At 51.7% G+C, this 17,572-nt stretch overlaps 9 protein-coding genes across 9 annotated transcripts; 6 read left to right on the top strand and 3 right to left on the bottom strand.

Moving 5' to 3' along the window:
* Positions 1-214: 214 nt before the first annotated feature.
* On the bottom strand, positions 215-1,495 carry POX_b03146 (uncharacterized protein; the record flags this gene model as incomplete). The annotated part of the gene is made up of 2 exons (XM_050112049.1): positions 215-1,224; positions 1,420-1,495. 2 exons carry the CDS (start codon positions 1,493-1,495, stop codon positions 215-217), a joined length of 1,086 nt encoding a protein of 361 aa, XP_049972395.1.
* A 1,671-nt stretch (positions 1,496-3,166) lies between these two features.
* On the top strand, positions 3,167-4,989 carry POX_b03145 (uncharacterized protein; the record flags this gene model as incomplete). Its single annotated transcript, XM_050112048.1, has 2 exons — positions 3,167-4,207; positions 4,270-4,989. The coding sequence occupies 2 exons, from the start codon at positions 3,167-3,169 to the stop codon at positions 4,987-4,989; spliced, it is 1,761 nt and encodes a 586-aa protein (XP_049972394.1).
* Positions 4,990-6,161: 1,172 nt separating this feature from the next.
* Positions 6,162-7,686, top strand: POX_b03144 (uncharacterized protein; the record flags this gene model as incomplete). The annotated part of the gene is made up of 3 exons (XM_050112047.1): positions 6,162-6,958; positions 7,063-7,269; positions 7,311-7,686. 3 exons carry the CDS (start codon positions 6,162-6,164, stop codon positions 7,684-7,686), a joined length of 1,380 nt encoding a protein of 459 aa, XP_049972393.1.
* A 1,072-nt stretch (positions 7,687-8,758) lies between these two features.
* On the top strand, positions 8,759-9,318 carry POX_b03143 (uncharacterized protein; the record flags this gene model as incomplete). The annotated part of the gene is made up of 2 exons (XM_050112046.1): positions 8,759-9,109; positions 9,166-9,318. 2 exons carry the CDS (start codon positions 8,759-8,761, stop codon positions 9,316-9,318), a joined length of 504 nt encoding a protein of 167 aa, XP_049972392.1.
* Positions 9,319-9,976: 658 nt separating this feature from the next.
* On the bottom strand, positions 9,977-10,924 carry POX_b03142 (uncharacterized protein; the record flags this gene model as incomplete). Its single annotated transcript, XM_050112045.1, has 2 exons — positions 9,977-10,404; positions 10,459-10,924. 2 exons carry the CDS (start codon positions 10,922-10,924, stop codon positions 9,977-9,979), a joined length of 894 nt encoding a protein of 297 aa, XP_049972391.1.
* Positions 10,925-12,078: 1,154 nt separating this feature from the next.
* POX_b03141 (uncharacterized protein) lies at positions 12,079-12,565 on the top strand (the record flags this gene model as incomplete). The annotated part of the gene is made up of 2 exons (XM_050112044.1): positions 12,079-12,268; positions 12,363-12,565. 2 exons carry the CDS (start codon positions 12,079-12,081, stop codon positions 12,563-12,565), a joined length of 393 nt encoding a protein of 130 aa, XP_049972390.1.
* Positions 12,566-12,777: 212 nt separating this feature from the next.
* POX_b03140 (uncharacterized protein) lies at positions 12,778-13,983 on the bottom strand (the record flags this gene model as incomplete). Its single annotated transcript, XM_050112043.1, has 3 exons — positions 12,778-13,284; positions 13,329-13,750; positions 13,803-13,983. The coding sequence occupies 3 exons, from the start codon at positions 13,981-13,983 to the stop codon at positions 12,778-12,780; spliced, it is 1,110 nt and encodes a 369-aa protein (XP_049972389.1).
* A 57-nt stretch (positions 13,984-14,040) lies between these two features.
* On the top strand, positions 14,041-15,009 carry POX_b03139 (uncharacterized protein; the record flags this gene model as incomplete). The annotated part of the gene is made up of 1 exon (XM_050112042.1): positions 14,041-15,009. The coding sequence occupies one exon, from the start codon at positions 14,041-14,043 to the stop codon at positions 15,007-15,009; it is 969 nt and encodes a 322-aa protein (XP_049972388.1).
* A 609-nt stretch (positions 15,010-15,618) lies between these two features.
* Positions 15,619-17,163, top strand: POX_b03138 (uncharacterized protein; the record flags this gene model as incomplete). The annotated part of the gene is made up of 2 exons (XM_050112041.1): positions 15,619-16,115; positions 16,179-17,163. The coding sequence occupies 2 exons, from the start codon at positions 15,619-15,621 to the stop codon at positions 17,161-17,163; spliced, it is 1,482 nt and encodes a 493-aa protein (XP_049972387.1).
* Between the last annotated feature and the right edge of the window lie 409 nt (positions 17,164-17,572).

Here is a 17,572-nt window from a genome sequence, read left to right as displayed (position 1 = left end):
GTCGAGGGCCTGACCAGAAATGATATGGAATGTGATGCTTTCGTTAATATACAAGAAGAAAAAGAGGAAGAGGAAAGGGGGGGAGGGGACAAGAAAAGTTTGAGCCGTGGCCAGCCTGAATGGATTGTGTTGGCCTGGAGAAAGCATAAGAAAGCACATCTTGCACGGGTGGGTGCCGGACGAGTTGAAATGAACCGATTCCACGGATGAAATTTCATGGATATGTCTTGCCCTGTACACACACTTGCTCAAACACCTCCTCTGTATGTTGCATGACCTTCTCTGGGGCGCCCTGTTCCCTCGTCCGCTCGAGCTTTTCGTTTGGTGGAAACACCTCCCCATCCCAGCTTAGCCAGTAACATCCACTTCCCTGTGTACCATCGCTGCCCACTGCGATATCACCTTCTCTTGCTTCTCCCTCAGCTCTCGGGGGGTATCTCCCACTCGTTGCCGCATACAAATGCCTCTCCCCACTCTCCTCCAGAGGCACCAAAAACGGTCTCATCAGCGGCGTCAGCAGAGCCCCCAGTAAGCGTCCCGCAGGCAATTCACGCAACACGCCCGTAGCCACGCCCGAAGGATACGCATGAACGAAGGAAGTCCGCGGTGCTTTCACCGCCATCCGCTCCAGAAAGAAATCCCCCATCAGACTCGCATGCCAACCGCACGTCTTGAGACTAAACGTGTGTTTGAGACTGAGGTCGTCAAAATCCAGCGTCCCCGGACCGCCCGCGCGCACCGCAACCATCGGATCCAACACCGACACCACGCGAGATAATTCGGCGTGGACGATCTTCATCTCCCCGCCGTCTCCGTCAGGTGAAGCGGGAGACTCCCAATCTGCTTGCCGAGCCGCTGCATCCAAAAGCGGGAGTAAATTGGTGAGGAATCGCATGCGCGCATAATAATGTAACACGAATTTACGATCGAGACCTTCGATCGTTTCGTCGCGGCCTTTGAGCGTGAGATATCCCGGGGTCATGAAGAGGAGGTTTAGTCTTTTTTCGGTGGTGGCGATTTGGGCGCAGACGCGGTCGACGTTTTGGAGGAGGGAGATGTCAGTTTGGAGGAAGATGGGCTGGGCGGAGGCGTTGATGCTTTTCAGGGAGGCGATGGCTGCGTCGGCGGCGGATTGGCTGCGGCCGATGAGGTAGATTTTGGGAGAGCGAGTGTGACGGGCGAGAGCGCAGGCGGTTGACAGGGCGATGCCTGATGTACCGCCGACTGAATGGGGAGAAGCGAGAGCAGGAGGTTAGTGAGATGTTTGATGCTTTTTGGGGGGGGGGTTGGGTTGCTCTATTGGACGGGGGAATTATCTGCAGCATTGGCTTCGATACAATGTCGGTAGTGGGGATTGACTTGATGTTGGAAGGGAGCATTGTGTATGTAGACGGAGGCTGAGGGATGCCAGGCACTTACCAAACACTGCTGTCAGACTTGAGGTGAGGGTCTTCAGAGTCGCATTGTGCGCTCGAACCGCCTGGAGGCTCACCATAGTGATGGCTACTGTGATTGTAAAGGGTCTTGCCCAGGTGGGTAGAGTATCGAACTCGACAATTGCAACACCAGATGGAATCTGCTGAGACTTGTTCCAAAATGCGCAAGAAACGAAATGTTGATTTTGGAAAACAATGAGGTCGAAAAGCCCAAAAAACAGTCTCGACTCGGAAGAGAAGAATGATCTCCTGTCGGCTCCAGATGAGTAAAGACCACTGGATAGCAAATACTTGAGAGTATGATCGGTTGTCTCAAGCCAGTACCGGTGGGCCTCTTGGGTATACTTATACCCTGAAGTCTTACATGAGCTACAGCAGACTAGTAGATGTGAATGTCTCGCTGCGTCGTTACTTGCGATTGGAGCGCTGACACTCAGGACCCGTCTAATTTAGTCTTTGCGTATAGTCTCTGGAAAAAGTTTAGTCTCCACTTCCTTTTCCTGTCGGATTTCCATATCCATCCACTCTCTTCGTATCCACCAAGAGACTCTCTTTCGATGAGAACCATGACCCCACAAACCTGTCACCCTGTTCTTTAATTGCACCTGTTACCATGTTGCCTATTAAGACAGTAGCATTCAAAGCACTTCCCAAGTCACCCTTTCCCCCCCCAATCCGAAGCTACTCGGCAATTCTCTCTGCGTGGCGGAACATCCAGAGTCTAAACCCGATTTGGACATGACTGTTACAAGTTCCGGCTAATTTCGTCCGGTCCGTCTCTTTCGTCCGTCTGACGTGTTGGATTCCCTTTCGCCGCACGCCGCAGATTCGTCCGAACTCGATTCTCGTGACTTGGAGGACCATAAAGACCCTGGTATTGGCTCTGCGTTTTCTCAGTTCTCAACTTCTTTCTGGCACCCACGGGATCAAAAGAGAGGAAGATTCCGATGTTCGGGCCGAACTAGGGCACACGGATTGTCTCTTTCTTGAAAGTAGATATGAACACTGTGAAATTGACAGAATCAGCTGGATGAAGAGAAAGAGACATTAAGAGAAATGACTGTGATTGCTTTAAGAAGGATATGCTGTCCGCGCGCGTTTCAGAATGATCATGTCAGCTCAAGGGACTCAAGGTAGTCCGATGGCTCAAAGTGTGGTGTTGTTTCTGCTGCATGTTTTGTACCATCACCATGGTCGGCCATGCGGATCCATCTTTTTCCAACAAAACTGTATAACCACGTGGTCGAAGAGCCTCATCATCATACTGATGCACACCGTGTGTAATGTGTACGAATTGCGCACTGTCTCACTGTCAGCCCCAGGGCCGAGTGAAGATGCAGACGGGGGGCACCTGATTGGATGGTTAGTTTGTCATCTCACCTCGCACGTCATCGGTCGGTTAGTTTCAATTTGTCAACATCGATCAGACTACACCTGGGCTAGTAGCCAACCTCGTTGAGTCAAAGACTATTCGCGTTTGAGGAGTGCTTTGATACTGGAGAGCCAAGTATTGATAGAGACACAGCAAGTGCCGAGTCGTGCTTCCTCTTCTAAGCTACAGGCACAGACTCTTACTTTTCTAGCCTCTTCTGAGAGAGACGGATTATGTCTGTTCTTGCGGCCCGCTTGTTTTCAAAGATTGTATCGATGAGAGTGACGCTGCGCTAAATCATCAGTCCCTCCGACACTCTTACCCTGCGTACAATCCTCTTCGATGCTGCATCTGAACCATGTCGGGATCCGAGCCACTCCCGGGAACTCACATATGCGACTTCTGTTTCAAGAGCTACCAAAGACGTGCGTTTTCGTCATCTATCCAATCTCCCCATCCCCTATCACGCATCCCGTTGCAAAATCTGACCTGCTTGGTATCAGGTGATCTTCTTTTGCGCCATCGACGACGGTGTCTGCGATCAGACAAGCCCACAACGCGCCGTAAAGCATGTAATGCCTGCGTGCAGGCCAAAGCTAAATGCTGCTACACGCAACCAACCTGCTCGCGCTGTGCGAAACGAAATATCATCTGTAAATACGCCTCGATGCCGCAGAGAGCAGCTCGGGTAACGCCACCCTTCTCCTCCAACGCGACTTCTGCTTCTATCCCGGCATCTTCGTCTTCGTTTGAAGACCCTTCGCCTCTCGATAAGCATGACGTTCGTACGACCAATCTGGCCTTGCTATGGAGCCGTCAGAGCTCGCTAGGTGATCCAGATGCCGATCCTACAGTCTCATGGACCTCTCGGAATTTTCCTTGGAACATGGATACGATCAATCTCGCCTCAGTAGTTTCCCCACCGGCCGACCTAGTCCACGATATGACCCCAGACCCAGCACCAGCGATCACTACTCGACCACAGAGTGTGTACTTTCCGGAGCTTTCATCAGCTTCGCAACAGTCATACCCTATGCTGGATGAGGAGATCCCCGCATTGGCTGTTTCAAATACCCTCAATCAGTCGAAGATGGCCAGGATAGACTCATCGGGTGCTAACAACTCGCCTCGGGCGCTCTTATCTACAGGAGACGTATCTGGAGCGCGTCAAGCCGACTGCGCCCGCCTGCTGCAACAGTATCCGAAATTCCTGCTCCAGGATGATTTCTATTGTCCATTTCTGCACCGGACACTGTTCAGTGACAATGTCCCAGACACGACAATGCTTCCGCACACTTCCATGGCCATCTGCTGCGGGAGTGCTTTGGGGAACAAGGAAGGGGTGGGGTATATTAGGCGAGCTATAGATGCGCAACGACAAAGCCTGATTGAGTCCTATGTAAGCGCCTTTGCTGAAGTGATGAAGTTATCCTCCAAGGGACTAATTCAAAGACCATTTAGTCGAGCTATCATTGCTTGCAACAGTGGGACGCCCTCCATGCGATGCTTCTCTATGAAATACTCGAGATGGGCACGGCGTCCATCAAAGACACAGAGAGATGGAAGCTGAAACGGCGGACGAGAGGGCTAAAGTCACCATTCCTTTTAAAAATGACGCAGTGTTTCTCGCGGTCTCATCTTGACCCGAAGGGTCTCGGAATTCTGCCCGATACCCAAACTCAAGATGACTGGTCCCAGTGGGCCGTCGCCGAGACTGCCCGCCGCACCATGTTTCTCGCCAACATCATCAACTTCTTCAGCAATCGCGATCTCGAGTCTGGACACCAATCACCCTATTATGAGCCCCTTAACGACGAGCTCGTGTTGAAGATGCCCCTTCCCTGTCAGCACGCCGTGTGGAGTGCCCGCACCAGAGACGAGTGGTGTAAGGCCACCCAGATGGCCAGATCGGACGATTTGACAGGTCCTTCGGGCCCCTTGACAGACGCTGAGGCTGCTTACGGTGCTCCTGATTCTCATGATACCAGCCTTGCCACAGATCCAGACATCGCTGTCGACGAGCAGCTCCCAAATTATCACGATTCACCCTCGCTCAGCTCGCTGTTTGCGGCTTTTACCAAGGATCACCTGCGGGCCAAAGTCTCGGCGAATGCAGGGTTTGCTGACTCCAATGAACTGTGCTCATTTGTCATTCTCTGTGCGTTGGAGCAGTTCCCGTGATATTCTTTATAGGCTCGAGTTGATCGAGGAGCCCTGCGGTTTTCATCGTGTGATCAAGTAGTGAACGTCGTCCTCCAGGCGGAAGGACGAAATGTTCTTGACATATGACCAGTGGTTTTTCAAGACCGGGTACACATACACAGTCTGGAAGGCGATAGACCGGCCTAGGATAGTGAGAGTTCAAAAGAAGGTCGAGTCACTTGAGTAATTTGTCAAGGCGATAACGGAGATAACACCAAAACATCCGTATTCCACATGTGCTATCGAGCGATTTCTCGTCTAGAATAATTACGTTATAGCTCAATGGCGAGGTGAGTAGTATACTTAATAATGGAATGAATAATTTTCTTTTCATCAGCACGAGTGTGTTTTTCTGGGTGGTTGGATCAAATTCCAATCCTCCCACGATAGCGTCTAGAGGCAAGTGGGTGTACTCGTGGTGAAGAGGCAATCTAGATATGTCCATGTCGGTGTGGCTTGTACCTTCGGCGTCGGACAACTAGCGATCAACAGTCGACGGCGCCCGTCGATGGAAATGTATTGAACTGATAGGAAGACTCTGGGCTAACACGTAGAGTGGCGAGGGCTCGTTCATTCCCTTTTCAAGAACTGTGTTCTCCGATCAATATGTCTATGGTGAATGCAAAGAGCCAGACAGCGCTTCCGGTACTGATACTCCGCGGGGCTCGTCAGGACAATTTCTCAAGGGTTCTCGATTCTACAGCTGTCAAAAGCCCGATGGGTATATTATGTGACCTTGAGAAATTGCGCATCTCACTGGTCGATGTTGACGAAATGTATGTGACCAGAGAACGGAGTTCATGTCACTTTCGAGGCTTGAGTGAGGTGCGGCCCACCGGAGTTCGTGGTCGTCAAAGAACCACCATCTCCGGCGGCGTTGAGGACCACATCCATTCTTCTCCGGACTTTTAATTGTAAGTACATACTACAACGCACACAGTACAAGTAGGAGGTAATTACTGCCTAGATGTGCAATTTGTCAGCTTTCGAATGATGGCGACAACCTTTGATTTACATCTGTCTCGTTCTGCTCCTCCGGTCGTTGGCATAAATACCCAGGAGAGGGCACTATGCGGTCCAGTCTCGGTGTTCTTCAAACCATTCTTCTTCTTCAAATCGTTTCTCTTAGCAGAAATATTCAAAGTATCGCCATGACAATCACTCCTGACACTACCTTTTGTCTTCCTCGTCTTGGTGCTGGAAGCGCAGGTCCTATCTTGGTGGGCCAGAAGATCTCCGTGAACCCTGACGCCGGCGCACACGATAAGGGCGCTACTCGCGAAGCTTGGGGCCTAAAGACCGGTCTATATACACCTCGTCAGCTTGTCGAGGCGTTTGCACCTTTACTAGACACAGTTGTCTTCCGCTTGGGTCCGGATCCCTCAAATGCCAGACCAGCACGGGTGCAACTGCTCGACAATCTCGCGGCCAATCTTGACATCACCACCCGCGAAGCCACTCTACGCCTCCCGGACAGTGGTCTTGATGACTCCAAACGTGAGATTGCCGATCAGGCCCGGTGTATTGGACAAACGCTGGTTGGATATGCGCGCAATCACACCGGTGGATCATTCGATCCTGACCTCTACCTCCGCAGTCCATGTGAAGGCCATTTGCTCATCCCATCTAATGCTGAGCTCATGTTCGGCCCTCGCACCCAGTCGCATCTGATGCAGCTATTTAACGAGTATATGCACCAAATGGTTCTTCTGCGTGATGCTCTGCTGCCGTTTGCAAACTTTGAGGATGTAGTTATTCCGATTGACGGTCATGCTGCTCGAGGCCTTCGGCACATGGAGCAATCTCGTATGGAGTTTCTCACACAACTTTTCACCAAGCAAATTACTCAGTCGGCAATGATCATGCATGCTCAGGCACTTCTTGCTCCAGAGCTTCGATCTTCATCTAGTTTGACTTCGCATGGGGCCCGCCCCGGCTACGGCTTCCAGTATGCCCATGGTCTGGTCCTGCCGGCTTCCTGGCTGGCGGACCGACCCCGTTCCATCTTCTGCAGTACATTCCCGCAAGACTGGTTGATAATGCCTCTCACAGTGTCATCTTTGACTATCGAATCCAGGACTATTACCTGGCGCCGCGTGTCGAGATCCCCGTCGGCACTGACAAGTCTTCGACGACGGAGTCGGACAAGTACCCGTTGGCTGGGGATTTGAATACAGCAGCCGCACTCGGCATCCATCCAAGCGCGAGCATCGGAGTGTCCCCTCCACACTCAACCCGACCTCATCATCTTCTGTGGAGGTGCGGCAACTTGAGCTCCGTCTTCAACTTGACAATGACAGCTGCGTCTCCGTTGACCTGGGACAGGTTGCGCGTGGCCATCGCTACGCCTACCAAGCACCCGTGGCCAGTGACTCCGAGACGACTCACAGTGAACGCGGCGCAACAACCAGCGTGCTTCACGACGCTACATCCGTTCTCCTGGCGTCGAGTGATCCAGATAGCCTCGCGACGGCTAAGAATGGTGGTCTTCATGTGATTCCAGTGTCAGATCCAATCGTTGCTTTGGCGCTTCTGGGGAAGATCTACCCGGAGAACGTGGTCCTTTTACCGGCGTCGGAAAGCTTAGCAAAGGCCGAGAAAGCTGGAAAGGGATTGGAGCCAAAGTTTGTTGTTTGGGGAGGCATGGAGCATGGCGGTTTACGGGGAAAGCTCTAAATCACCGAGTTCTGTGGGCTGTTGCCCTTGGCTGGTCCCCTTCAGAGATTGACTCATTAGTGAGTGCTGGGCGACCATGGATTTTGCTCAAGCGTGGATTGATGAAATGGTCGAGGTTTCAGATGGTCACTTGAACAGACGGGAGGACTGGAAAGGACGTGGGGGGCTCTATTTGTTTACAATCTAGAAACTGACTGTACTGCTTCGGTTGATGTTGCACCTGGAGCTCGACATGCGTGCTACGCATGATGGAATGACTCTAGACGGTAAATAGCAGAATTACAATCGCTGATGATTTTATGTTAGTTATGTGCAGACACAGGATGCAATGATAGTAGTAGTAGTTCCCCTCTTAAAATAAGCAGAGTGCACTCTGAATTTATCTTCACCTCTCGCGCCTCTCATGGCAACTGGAACTCCTCCACCAGGGAGTATTATCGAGACTCTCATCTAACTGCACTACCCTCCCTATCTACCTCCTGCGACGACCTAGACTTTTGGAACCGGGGCGCGCAGCAAGCTATACAGGCAATTTCCAATGATCCATTCTCAGTAACTCACCAACTCACGATTCGTATGATGCTGATCGATGATAGGGTCCAATTTCCTGGGGTATTTGTATCCAGTAATTACGTACTACATAAGCTCACTTCTTTTCCGACTCTATTTCATCCATTATGCGAGGGCCACACTTTGCCAGCTAGAATCCCATCACTCTCCTTTAGTAATACCGAATAGCGCAGATGTGTCATATCTTTTTACTTCAAATGACGCGCGCGGACCGTTTGTACGTAGTATAGCGCTTAATGACGATACTTCAAGGGTCATTAAGCCAGCCGTCAGCTAAATATATTGTAGCGCTTAGGTTAGGAACGGTTGGTTTCAAACAAATGATTTTGCCTAGTTGCAGCCTTGGCCTCTCATTAATTGCTGCTTGTTGTTTGAAAGATGTAAGAGATCTTGATCGTCTCCTGGGCTCTCTAAAAGCTTTTTCTAGTTCCTATCCCACGTCCACACTTTCGTTGTCTCTTCTTTATCTGAAACCTAATATCCGGGAGGACCCCAGCACCTCATGGCAACCAGAACTATTTACCTCGTCTCTTATCGCAATACTCCATCTCAGCGTGCGCACTTCGCAGTTTTTGTTCCGTCTGCAGCGGATCCCAAGCGAGGAACTCTGATCCATGCTGTCGGTGCTCCTATGGCTGGCTACATTCTCGAGTTCAAACGAAACTACTCTCCTGATCTGACGCAACGGCGCCACGAGACTTTTGCAATTGGACAGGTCCACTCGTCGAACATAATTGACTCCACAGACACCGCGATCACCAAAGACTCGACACCCAGAGGTAACATCGAGATTGCTGCCTCTCAAGTCCCAACTCCTGGAGTTAGTCAGAACTTCATGGCACCTGTCAACGATGTAAGTTGCTCGGTTTGAGTGGGTATATTGGTCAAGCTCATCATTGTCTGATTGAGACCGTCAATAAACGGTGTCAAGAGTGGACCATGGAATACGTCCGCTATTTGGTCGCTAAAGATCTCATTGGAGCGGAGGCAATTGAGATTGTTCAGTCCAAACGTGATCCACCGGCTCATGGAATTGGCCTGCAGCTCGCTGGACAACGTTGAGAGTCTAAACACGCTACTCAGGAAATGCCTATCTAAGCTATGGATGCTATTAGCAGAAGAAGACCGAGGCGGAGAAGGCGGTTGCTGCTGTTACCAACACTTGTTTTTTTGTTGCCCGGCCTCTTGTCCGACTACTCATTCTTGGGAAGCTAAGTTGGAGGGTTCTCGAGTCTGTTCTCAATATCGGAAGAAAGGAAGCCCGATTCAGTTGGATTTTGCTTTTTGCAAAAAACACCGGACGTGTCCTACATGTATCCACTTCCATCACTTCGTAACTGTCACGCACTTTGTAGCTGTTACGTGCCAATCGAGACGTGAACAAGCGTCCGCATTCGGTGCTGCCAACGAAGGAATCAAGTCTCGGGAGAGAAGAAAGAGGAGGAAATCCACGCGGATGCCAGTTGGGCCTTTTTGTGGGCATCTGGCCTCGAGCACCTTACCATTTCGGAACCTGCAAACATCCAAGCCAACCATGCTAATCTGGCCAGTTGCTCCTTCGAACAAACTTGAACGTCCTCAAGCGTAACAGTAGCTAGTTGCTTAGGCAGAACCACAATTCAAGGAATATAGAGGCTGTCGGCCTGAGGGTAATTATAGCGTTCAAGGACGCCCATTTCTCCCGTACGCATGAACTACCGAAATCAAGCATAGCAATAGTTCAAACGGACCCCATTGCCATTGTGTATTCTGAAAAAAGCTCAAACTCTCGCATTCGTGGGGATAAAAATCTGTCAATCCATTCTCGTCGCCATTCATCCTCGGACCAGCAGGTATAGAGTGCTTTACAGTATTCCCAATAGCTTGGATACCACCCCGCTTGCGCCCAATCCACGATCGCAAGAATGCGAGCAGGTTTGCTGGAAGAGACAATGATGTTGGCTCGGTGAAGGTCCGCATGAGTAAACTTAATGTCCTCGTTGTCAGGTAACAAATCCCTGTACGGATCTTTGTATTTTTTCGATAGGGGAAGCCACAGTTGTGGCAAAGAAGAAAACCAGTCATGAAACTCCCTAACAGTCGAGAAAGGGCCGGCTTTCGGATGCGATTCAAAGATATAATCTTGAACTTTCTGGTAGCTGATAGAACCTAGGATTCGGTCAGACGTACGTCTCGATGATTTGAACTTAGTCTAGGACTTACCGATATACTGGCGAGGATCTTGTTCAAGTCGGCGGAGAGTTTGAGTGATCTGAGAGAGTTGAGTGCATAAAGAGTTTTTATCCAGATCAGTGAGCTCGTTCCAACGATCCAACAATGTCCGTCCTTGAATGAGCTCCATATAGAGAAAGACATGGTTCTCCTCGTCGACTCGCCATCCGAAAATCTCGGGGACTGGAACCTCTTCACCAAAGGCCCGTTTAATCATCCAAAGACACTGTGCTTCTGCAGTTGTCACGTAAGGGCCAAACTTGACGAAGACTTCAGAATCTTTGAATATAACAGGTTTTGGCCGAGGGCTCGTGTGAGCGTCTTTTGACAGAGCTTTCACTTGCGAAGGGGTCGGGAGGCGTTTGCCTGCCTCTTTGAAGAAGGAAGAGTCATAGAAATTCATCTCTCGTGATGACCCATCAGGCAGCTGCTCTAAGACTGCAGATAACTTTGACATGATGGCTTGTGGAATTACAAGGGGCGAAATGACGTGTAAGCACTTTGGATCTGATAGGGGAGGGAAGGATGGAGAATCGAACAGTATGAGGTCGACCAGGGCGAGGTCGGATCCTTCATGTTGACGCGGCCAAAGGATCAGGTTACCCACGTGACATTGTATTGGAGCGCCACGCGGACAGCGGTAAAAGTGTCGGAATAGAGCAGGATAGGTGACACGTAGGAGAAGTACGACTTGTAGGAGTAGTCGTCCTCTTTATTCACGCCGGTTTGCGGGCACCAAGCTTTGCCCCGGTCCGGTAAAGCGCAGATCCGTGGCCGATTCTTCCTTCACATGGTCTCGCATTGTTTGGAAGACTCAGTCCTACTACTCAATGACCCTCTACGCAGCTCCGTCGTTGGCCTTGACAACAGCCATCTCAGTTATACACCAGTTTGAGATCAACTTTACCTCGGCTGAGGTCGGTACCGTTGAGGATGTCGGGAGGATAAGGGGATGGACCTTACAACAAGGCCACTTTTCATCATCTAGACAAGGAAGCAGAAGTAACAGCCAGTGGCGCAGCGATCTTCAAAACAATTCAGTCTAGATCTCGAAAAGATCTCCACGGCGAGCATAAGCAACGAACCATTGCACACGGACCAGACACGGATTTTGTAGTGGGGAGCCAATGATGGTCGACTGCCCACGTCTTTGAACCGAGCTCATGTGGGCCAGCCATCATTGAGGGACTCCTTGTCAAGGAAATGTCCGGGTCTGAAGCAAGGTGGGAACAGGTGGAGCGCGGAGAGGAGAGGAGAGGAAAATGGCAAGAGTAGTGTGGAAAACGTGATCTGGACGTGTAGCGGTCACTGACTGGGCCAGTCGAAGTTTGACGTCAGGGAGGGAATGATGCTGAATGACGTCGCGCGCATTCTTGGGACCGGATGAGCAGTCAAACCCTCCACTCTCCCCTCATCGCGACAAAGTATTAGAAGGCTCGATTTGAAGCATTTTCTTCTGGTCTTTACTTTGTTTCTCTTCATTACTACATTACATTCAAACTTCATCCAACGCTTCCTCAAGCTATCTCGCAACACGTCAACAAGTGAATCTTGTCTACTATTCTTGACATTACTACTCTCAACTACTACTACAACCTTCCAAACATCATCATGTCTGCTGCACGCTTTGTTCCCGCGGTGAGGGCTCGCATGACCACCATGGCCCCAACCTCCATCACCATGCGCTCCATCTCCTCCACTGTCAGACTGGAGAAGGGACCAGTCGACGCGGCCAAGGATACCCTCAAGCAGGCCGATCGCGTCGTCTCCGATGCCGCTATCAAGGGCATCGATCTCGGAAGTATGTTCCGCCCACCCCAAAATTCCCAAATAGCACCGGCGGAACCCTGCACTGCGCAAATAGATTGCTGACGTTGGTTTCTCCGGCCACACAGAGGAGGCCTCGCAGAAAGTGAAGGAGACCGTGGGCACCTCGAGTGCCGAGGCAGAGGCCAAGGCCAAGGAGGTCAAGGGAGAGGCTGAGGAGAAAATGGGCCAGGCAAAGGGCTCCGCCGAGGAGCTTGCTGGCAAGGCCAAGGGCAAGGCTGCCGAGTTGGAGGGTCAGGCCAAGCAGGCGAAGCGTGAGCACCTGGGCTAAAGGACGTCGCGTTTGTTTTCCTCAGTCCTGGATGGATCCTTTCTTTCTTTTTGAGTCGTTTCTCGCCCATTATGTAATATACATCACAAGCCATGAGCCATGATATCCAGCTTCAATTCAACCTATCAAGACAAGCTTTCGAGAGGGGATCCTCCGCTCCCCGACTGTTCCATTTCGAGAAAAGACTTGTGCGGCGGAAGCCCGTAGTCTCCTCAGCTTGGCAACATGAGAACGTACTCGCGAGTGCTCAATCCGAATTTGATGACATCCTTGTCCATAACCTCCACATAACGACCCGCCGGAATGGCATCGCCGTTGACATGGGTACCGTTTGCGCTTTCCAAATCAATCAAGTAGGGCTTGACCTTGCCTATGCGATCGCCATACTCATTTCGTTTTTCCACGTAGCGGAATTGCAATGCAGCATGTTGCTTCGAGCAACTCGGGTGCTCAAGAGGAAAATCCACCACCTGGTGCTCTCGGCCGATCAGCCAGCAACTCCGCCCACCAAGCTCGACCACCTCAAGCAGATCCTCTCCCTTAAAAATGTAAAGTCGCCAGGCCTCCTTCGCGGGCGGCTTCCGGGCCTCGGGGGGTTCGTGGTATTTGAGAATAATCTTCTCTCCACCCTGGACTTGGACCGTGTTGCTTTCAGCAGCAAGTCGACCCGTCTGATTATAGTTGGGCTTGATCTTCTCAGGCGGAGCCGCGTCGCCAGGCTGAACGTCACCCGAGAAGGCATCTGCTTGTGAAGGCAGCGGACCCCGCCGTTGAAGAGCTCGTGATGAAGGTTCGGAGCGACGTGGGGATCGGGAGCGCGATCGTCGCCGTGGGCTGCGATATCTTCTCGATGATCGTTCGGAGCCGCGATCGCGATCGCGATCCCGCTCATCGCGATGTCGGTGGCTGCGATGTCGGTGACCTCGGTGATGGTCGTCAACCGCGTCCCTGGACCGTTCGGGACGCTCTCGGGAGGCGAGCTCGGAGCCGTGTCGAGTTGGTTTTGTATCTGAGGGGCTCCGTGAAGCTCGGCGTCGCGAACCCTCCCGGTGCGAGCTTCGGCGGTCATAGTCTCGTCGCCGGGAGCTCCTGTCATCTTCACGAGAGCCTCGCTGATGGTGACGACTTCGGCTAGGAGAGTCTGACAAAGAGCGACGCCGCCGATGCCCAGGACTGTCTTCCATGCTGGCCATCGCGCGCGTATGAGAGACTGAAAGATTGAGAGAGCTAGAAATACCGAGAGGGAAACTGTAAGGAAAGAATCGGTACCTCCAATCACGTCCAAAGGTAGAATTCCCGATCGAACTCTCCCCTCCGATTTCTCCAACGGATCGAGCTTGAGCCCCCACGTGATCCTCTCCACCTTCTACGGTGAGGTCAGTCTCTCGATCTTCCTTTCCCTCATGATCAATTCTCATGTTCTCAAGAGGGCGTCCGGGAAATAGACCCTGCTCTCTGCCCAGAATCATGCGGCCATGTTCAAGAAGGCCAGCCTCTGCAATCATGGTGGCATACAGCTCCTGAGCTCGTCTATCTCGGCTTTGCCACCCACTCGAGTGAGCTTTCAAGCGTCTTGTTTTACTCGATCACCATTGAGATCTGATCGAGGCTACGCGACAGCCTCGGATTCTTCGGAAAACCCCTACCAGTGGCCGTCGAGCTCGTCTTTTACTCCCTATGACGTTCTCAACCTTCGTCGCAATGCCCCGTATTCTAAGGCTCAGTACTACGATCTTGTAAAAATCTATCATCCCGATCGATCCTGCGACGAGCATCCTCTTTGTCGAAATATCAGTCCTGAAGTTCGTCTCCAACGGTACCGCATCGTGGTGACTGCGCATGAGATTCTTTCGGATCCCGCACGGCGAGCCGCTTATGACCAAACCGGTGCCGGTTGGAGTCATCATCCTCAACGCTATAGCACTGCAGCCGAAGCTGCGCATGCCTGGGGCCCTTATGGGTCGACAATCTATGCCAATGCGACCTGGGAAGACTGGGAACGATTCAACAATCGCCATCATGGCAAACAGCAACATGTCGTGGATCAGCGAACTTTTACCCGGCTGGTCGTCCTTCTTGTCCTGTTTGGAGGCGCTGTCCAGGCCTCGTGGATTGGTCAAATGAATTCCGGATACGAGAAGCGACTCCGTGAAGTGAGCGAAGATTCTATGCGCTTTTTGTCGGGTCGTCGTCAGCAGACGGTCACTCAGATGCCGCATAACGATGCTCGTGTGCAGACTTTCTTGATTCGTAGAGACCCGACCGGCTCCGGTCTTAAAGAAGAGGAGCAAGAGGTTTATGAACACGAGCTGCACTCCCTTCGACGAGCGCAAAGTCGCCCGTCCAATGCACATGAGTCGGAGACTTCAACCCCCGTCGACAATCTGGCAAACGTCACACCTATGGCGACGAGGAGACCCGACGCCCACCCGGTAGAAAGCTGATCCTGTATCTGGAACTTCCCATTGATCTATTTTCTCTTTTTCTTTTGGTGACGTTATGCTTTCACGGCGTTCTGGGTTTGAGGTGCTTCTTTGATCGGAGAATGGTCGGGGTTCTGGCGCAAGGGACTATACGGAGCCGATGATATTGCATGCCTGCAACCACTGGCGTCCATATTCTGAAAGATGAAACCCCACTCGAATATATCTTAAATACTCCTGGAAATGCTGTCTTATCCATAGAACTTCAGTACGCTCCTCTGTGATCACGCCCATTGAAAGGCTTCACCTTTCCAAGTTGGGACTGAAGTGCAAATCCCACGAGAGTGGGTGGACCCCCCGCCCAAACACACAAAAAGCGCACGCTTGGGACGGACCTCGGCTGAACGCCACTTCCAAGGAACCGGTTTTGCGTCCGATGGGATCGCGCCTGTGGCACACGCACCTCTAGGTTCCGTTGAACTGCATCTCTGGAATTTGAATTCTAGAGTTTATATTGTAACTGGTCCCCGTAGAGCAGCCCTGGTTTTGCCAGTATTTCGGAGCCCCAGGTATCTTGGACTTCTGACTCGGCCGGCTCAGGGGGGAAGGTTCACAAGTGTTCTGTGCAACATGAGTGACTTCAAACGTTCCGCACACCTCCTGAAGGAGTTGATCGTTCGAATTCCTCTCATTTTGAAGACACTGGTCCTCCATGGCATCCAAATGTCGCCCGTATCAGGCAAACAGGATCTGCGCACGGAAATTACCACTGCGATCATTCGCTCCTTCATGACCTTCAGCACTCCTGTCGATAAGACGCAGAAGGATAGCATGCGTGACCCAGGGATCAAGGGTCCTATGTGGGTCTCAAAGATCACCTTGCCTCGGCCAGAGTTTGATGTACGCGATGCAGTGGTTCGCGCCATCGAAGACCTCAAGACAACGGGCAATGAGACCTTCATTATGCCTCCAGTTGCCGCCGTGGAGGCCGAGTGGACGGGGTATCGCAGCGGCGTGGGCAAGAACACCCCTCAACCCGACCTGACGGAGGAAGAGAAATACCAGGAGCTTCGCAGAGAGTCTTCCTCGGATATGACAATTCTCTATTTCCATGGCGGTGCCTATTTGTAAGTTGACCAGGCAGTCGAACCAGTCCGCAGCCGTACCTTGTCTTTAACATCAATGTCTAGCCTCATGGATCCCTGTACGCATCGGGTACCTGTGGCTCATCTATCGCGTCTAACGGGTGCCCCCGTGCTCTCAGTTCGCTACCGACTGGCGCCGCAGAATCCCTTTCCCGCGGCGCTGGTGGACGCCTTGACGGCGTATCTGTCGTTGATTCACCCGCCTCCTGGTGCGCTCCACAAGCCAGTTCCAGCAAACAAAATCGTCATTGCAGGTGATTCAGCGGGCGGCAACCTGTCTCTCGTCCTTTTACAAACTCTGCTGGCCCTGAAGCGCGCATCTCGACCGGTTCGCTTCCACGGGCAAGATGTGGACATTGAGCTGCCGGGTGGTGTGGCTGTCATCTCACCCTGGTGTGATATGACTCGATCCATGCCCTCTATCGTCCACAACGTCAAGTACGACTACCTGGACATGAGAGGCACACCTTCCGAGGATCCTGAAGAACCCTCGGTAATGCCACCAGTGCCTTTCCCACCAGGCTCTATTTGGCCCGTGGACCCTCCTCGGGTCGACCTCTTCACCAACGCCAACATGATGCTCCATCCTCTTACATCGCCCCTTGCGGCCAAGCCGGAACAGTGGAAAGATGCCCCTCCCGTATTCATCTCAACGGGGGAAGAGCTCCTCACGGATGAAGGTCTCATCTTGGCACGGCGCATGCATCAGGCCGGAGTGCCGGTAGTCGTCGAACAATTTGAGGGAATGCCTCATTGCCACGGCCTGATCATGATCTCCACGCCGACTGGGAAGCAATTCTTCAAGAATATGTCCGAGTTTTGCCAAGATGCTGCAGCGGGCCGAGTCACGTCTACAGGCCAGATGACCTGGTACGCAAAGGGCTTGAAGACTTCTCGCGAGGTGCCCCTGACTGAAGTCTTGGAACTGGATGAAGATCGTGTCGATGCTCGGATGCGTAAATCTGCCAGTTGGCTGGTTCGTGATGAGGAGGCGCTGTTGAAGGAGTGGCGTGCACAGGCTAAACTATAGGTTTGTTATCGTTGTATATTCTGAAGTGATATTGCATTGAGCAATAGCTTGGGTACATATACTCTCCAATGTGTGAAAACAAAGCGTACCTCATCCCCGACTGGAACGAAAAGTCCTTTTTTTAAGAGAGATCTTTTGAAGCTAAGAAATGCGCCCGTCCCAGCCACTGGATCCACCTTTCTCGGGTCGGCCCGCGCAACGTGCAATGCGATATTCTATGACATCAACAGTCCTGCTGTCCGCCTTTCCAAGTCAACGATAGACTACCAAGGAACCTAGGACTAGTCATTTATGATATTGTTCTTCTAGCGATCATTGAATACATTACAATATACCACGGTGGCTCAATGCCCGAGAAACTTGAAAATGAAATCCTTTGATTTGAGTGACCATTTTTTGCACCAAACAG

Source organism: Penicillium oxalicum, chromosome II (genome assembly GCF_001723175.1).
Source record: "Penicillium oxalicum strain HP7-1 chromosome II, whole genome shotgun sequence".
NCBI classification, from domain to species: Eukaryota; Fungi; Ascomycota; class Eurotiomycetes; order Eurotiales; family Aspergillaceae; genus Penicillium; species Penicillium oxalicum.
The sequence above is the reverse complement of the archived record's forward strand: the minus strand, read 5'-3'. Positions and strand labels throughout refer to the sequence as shown.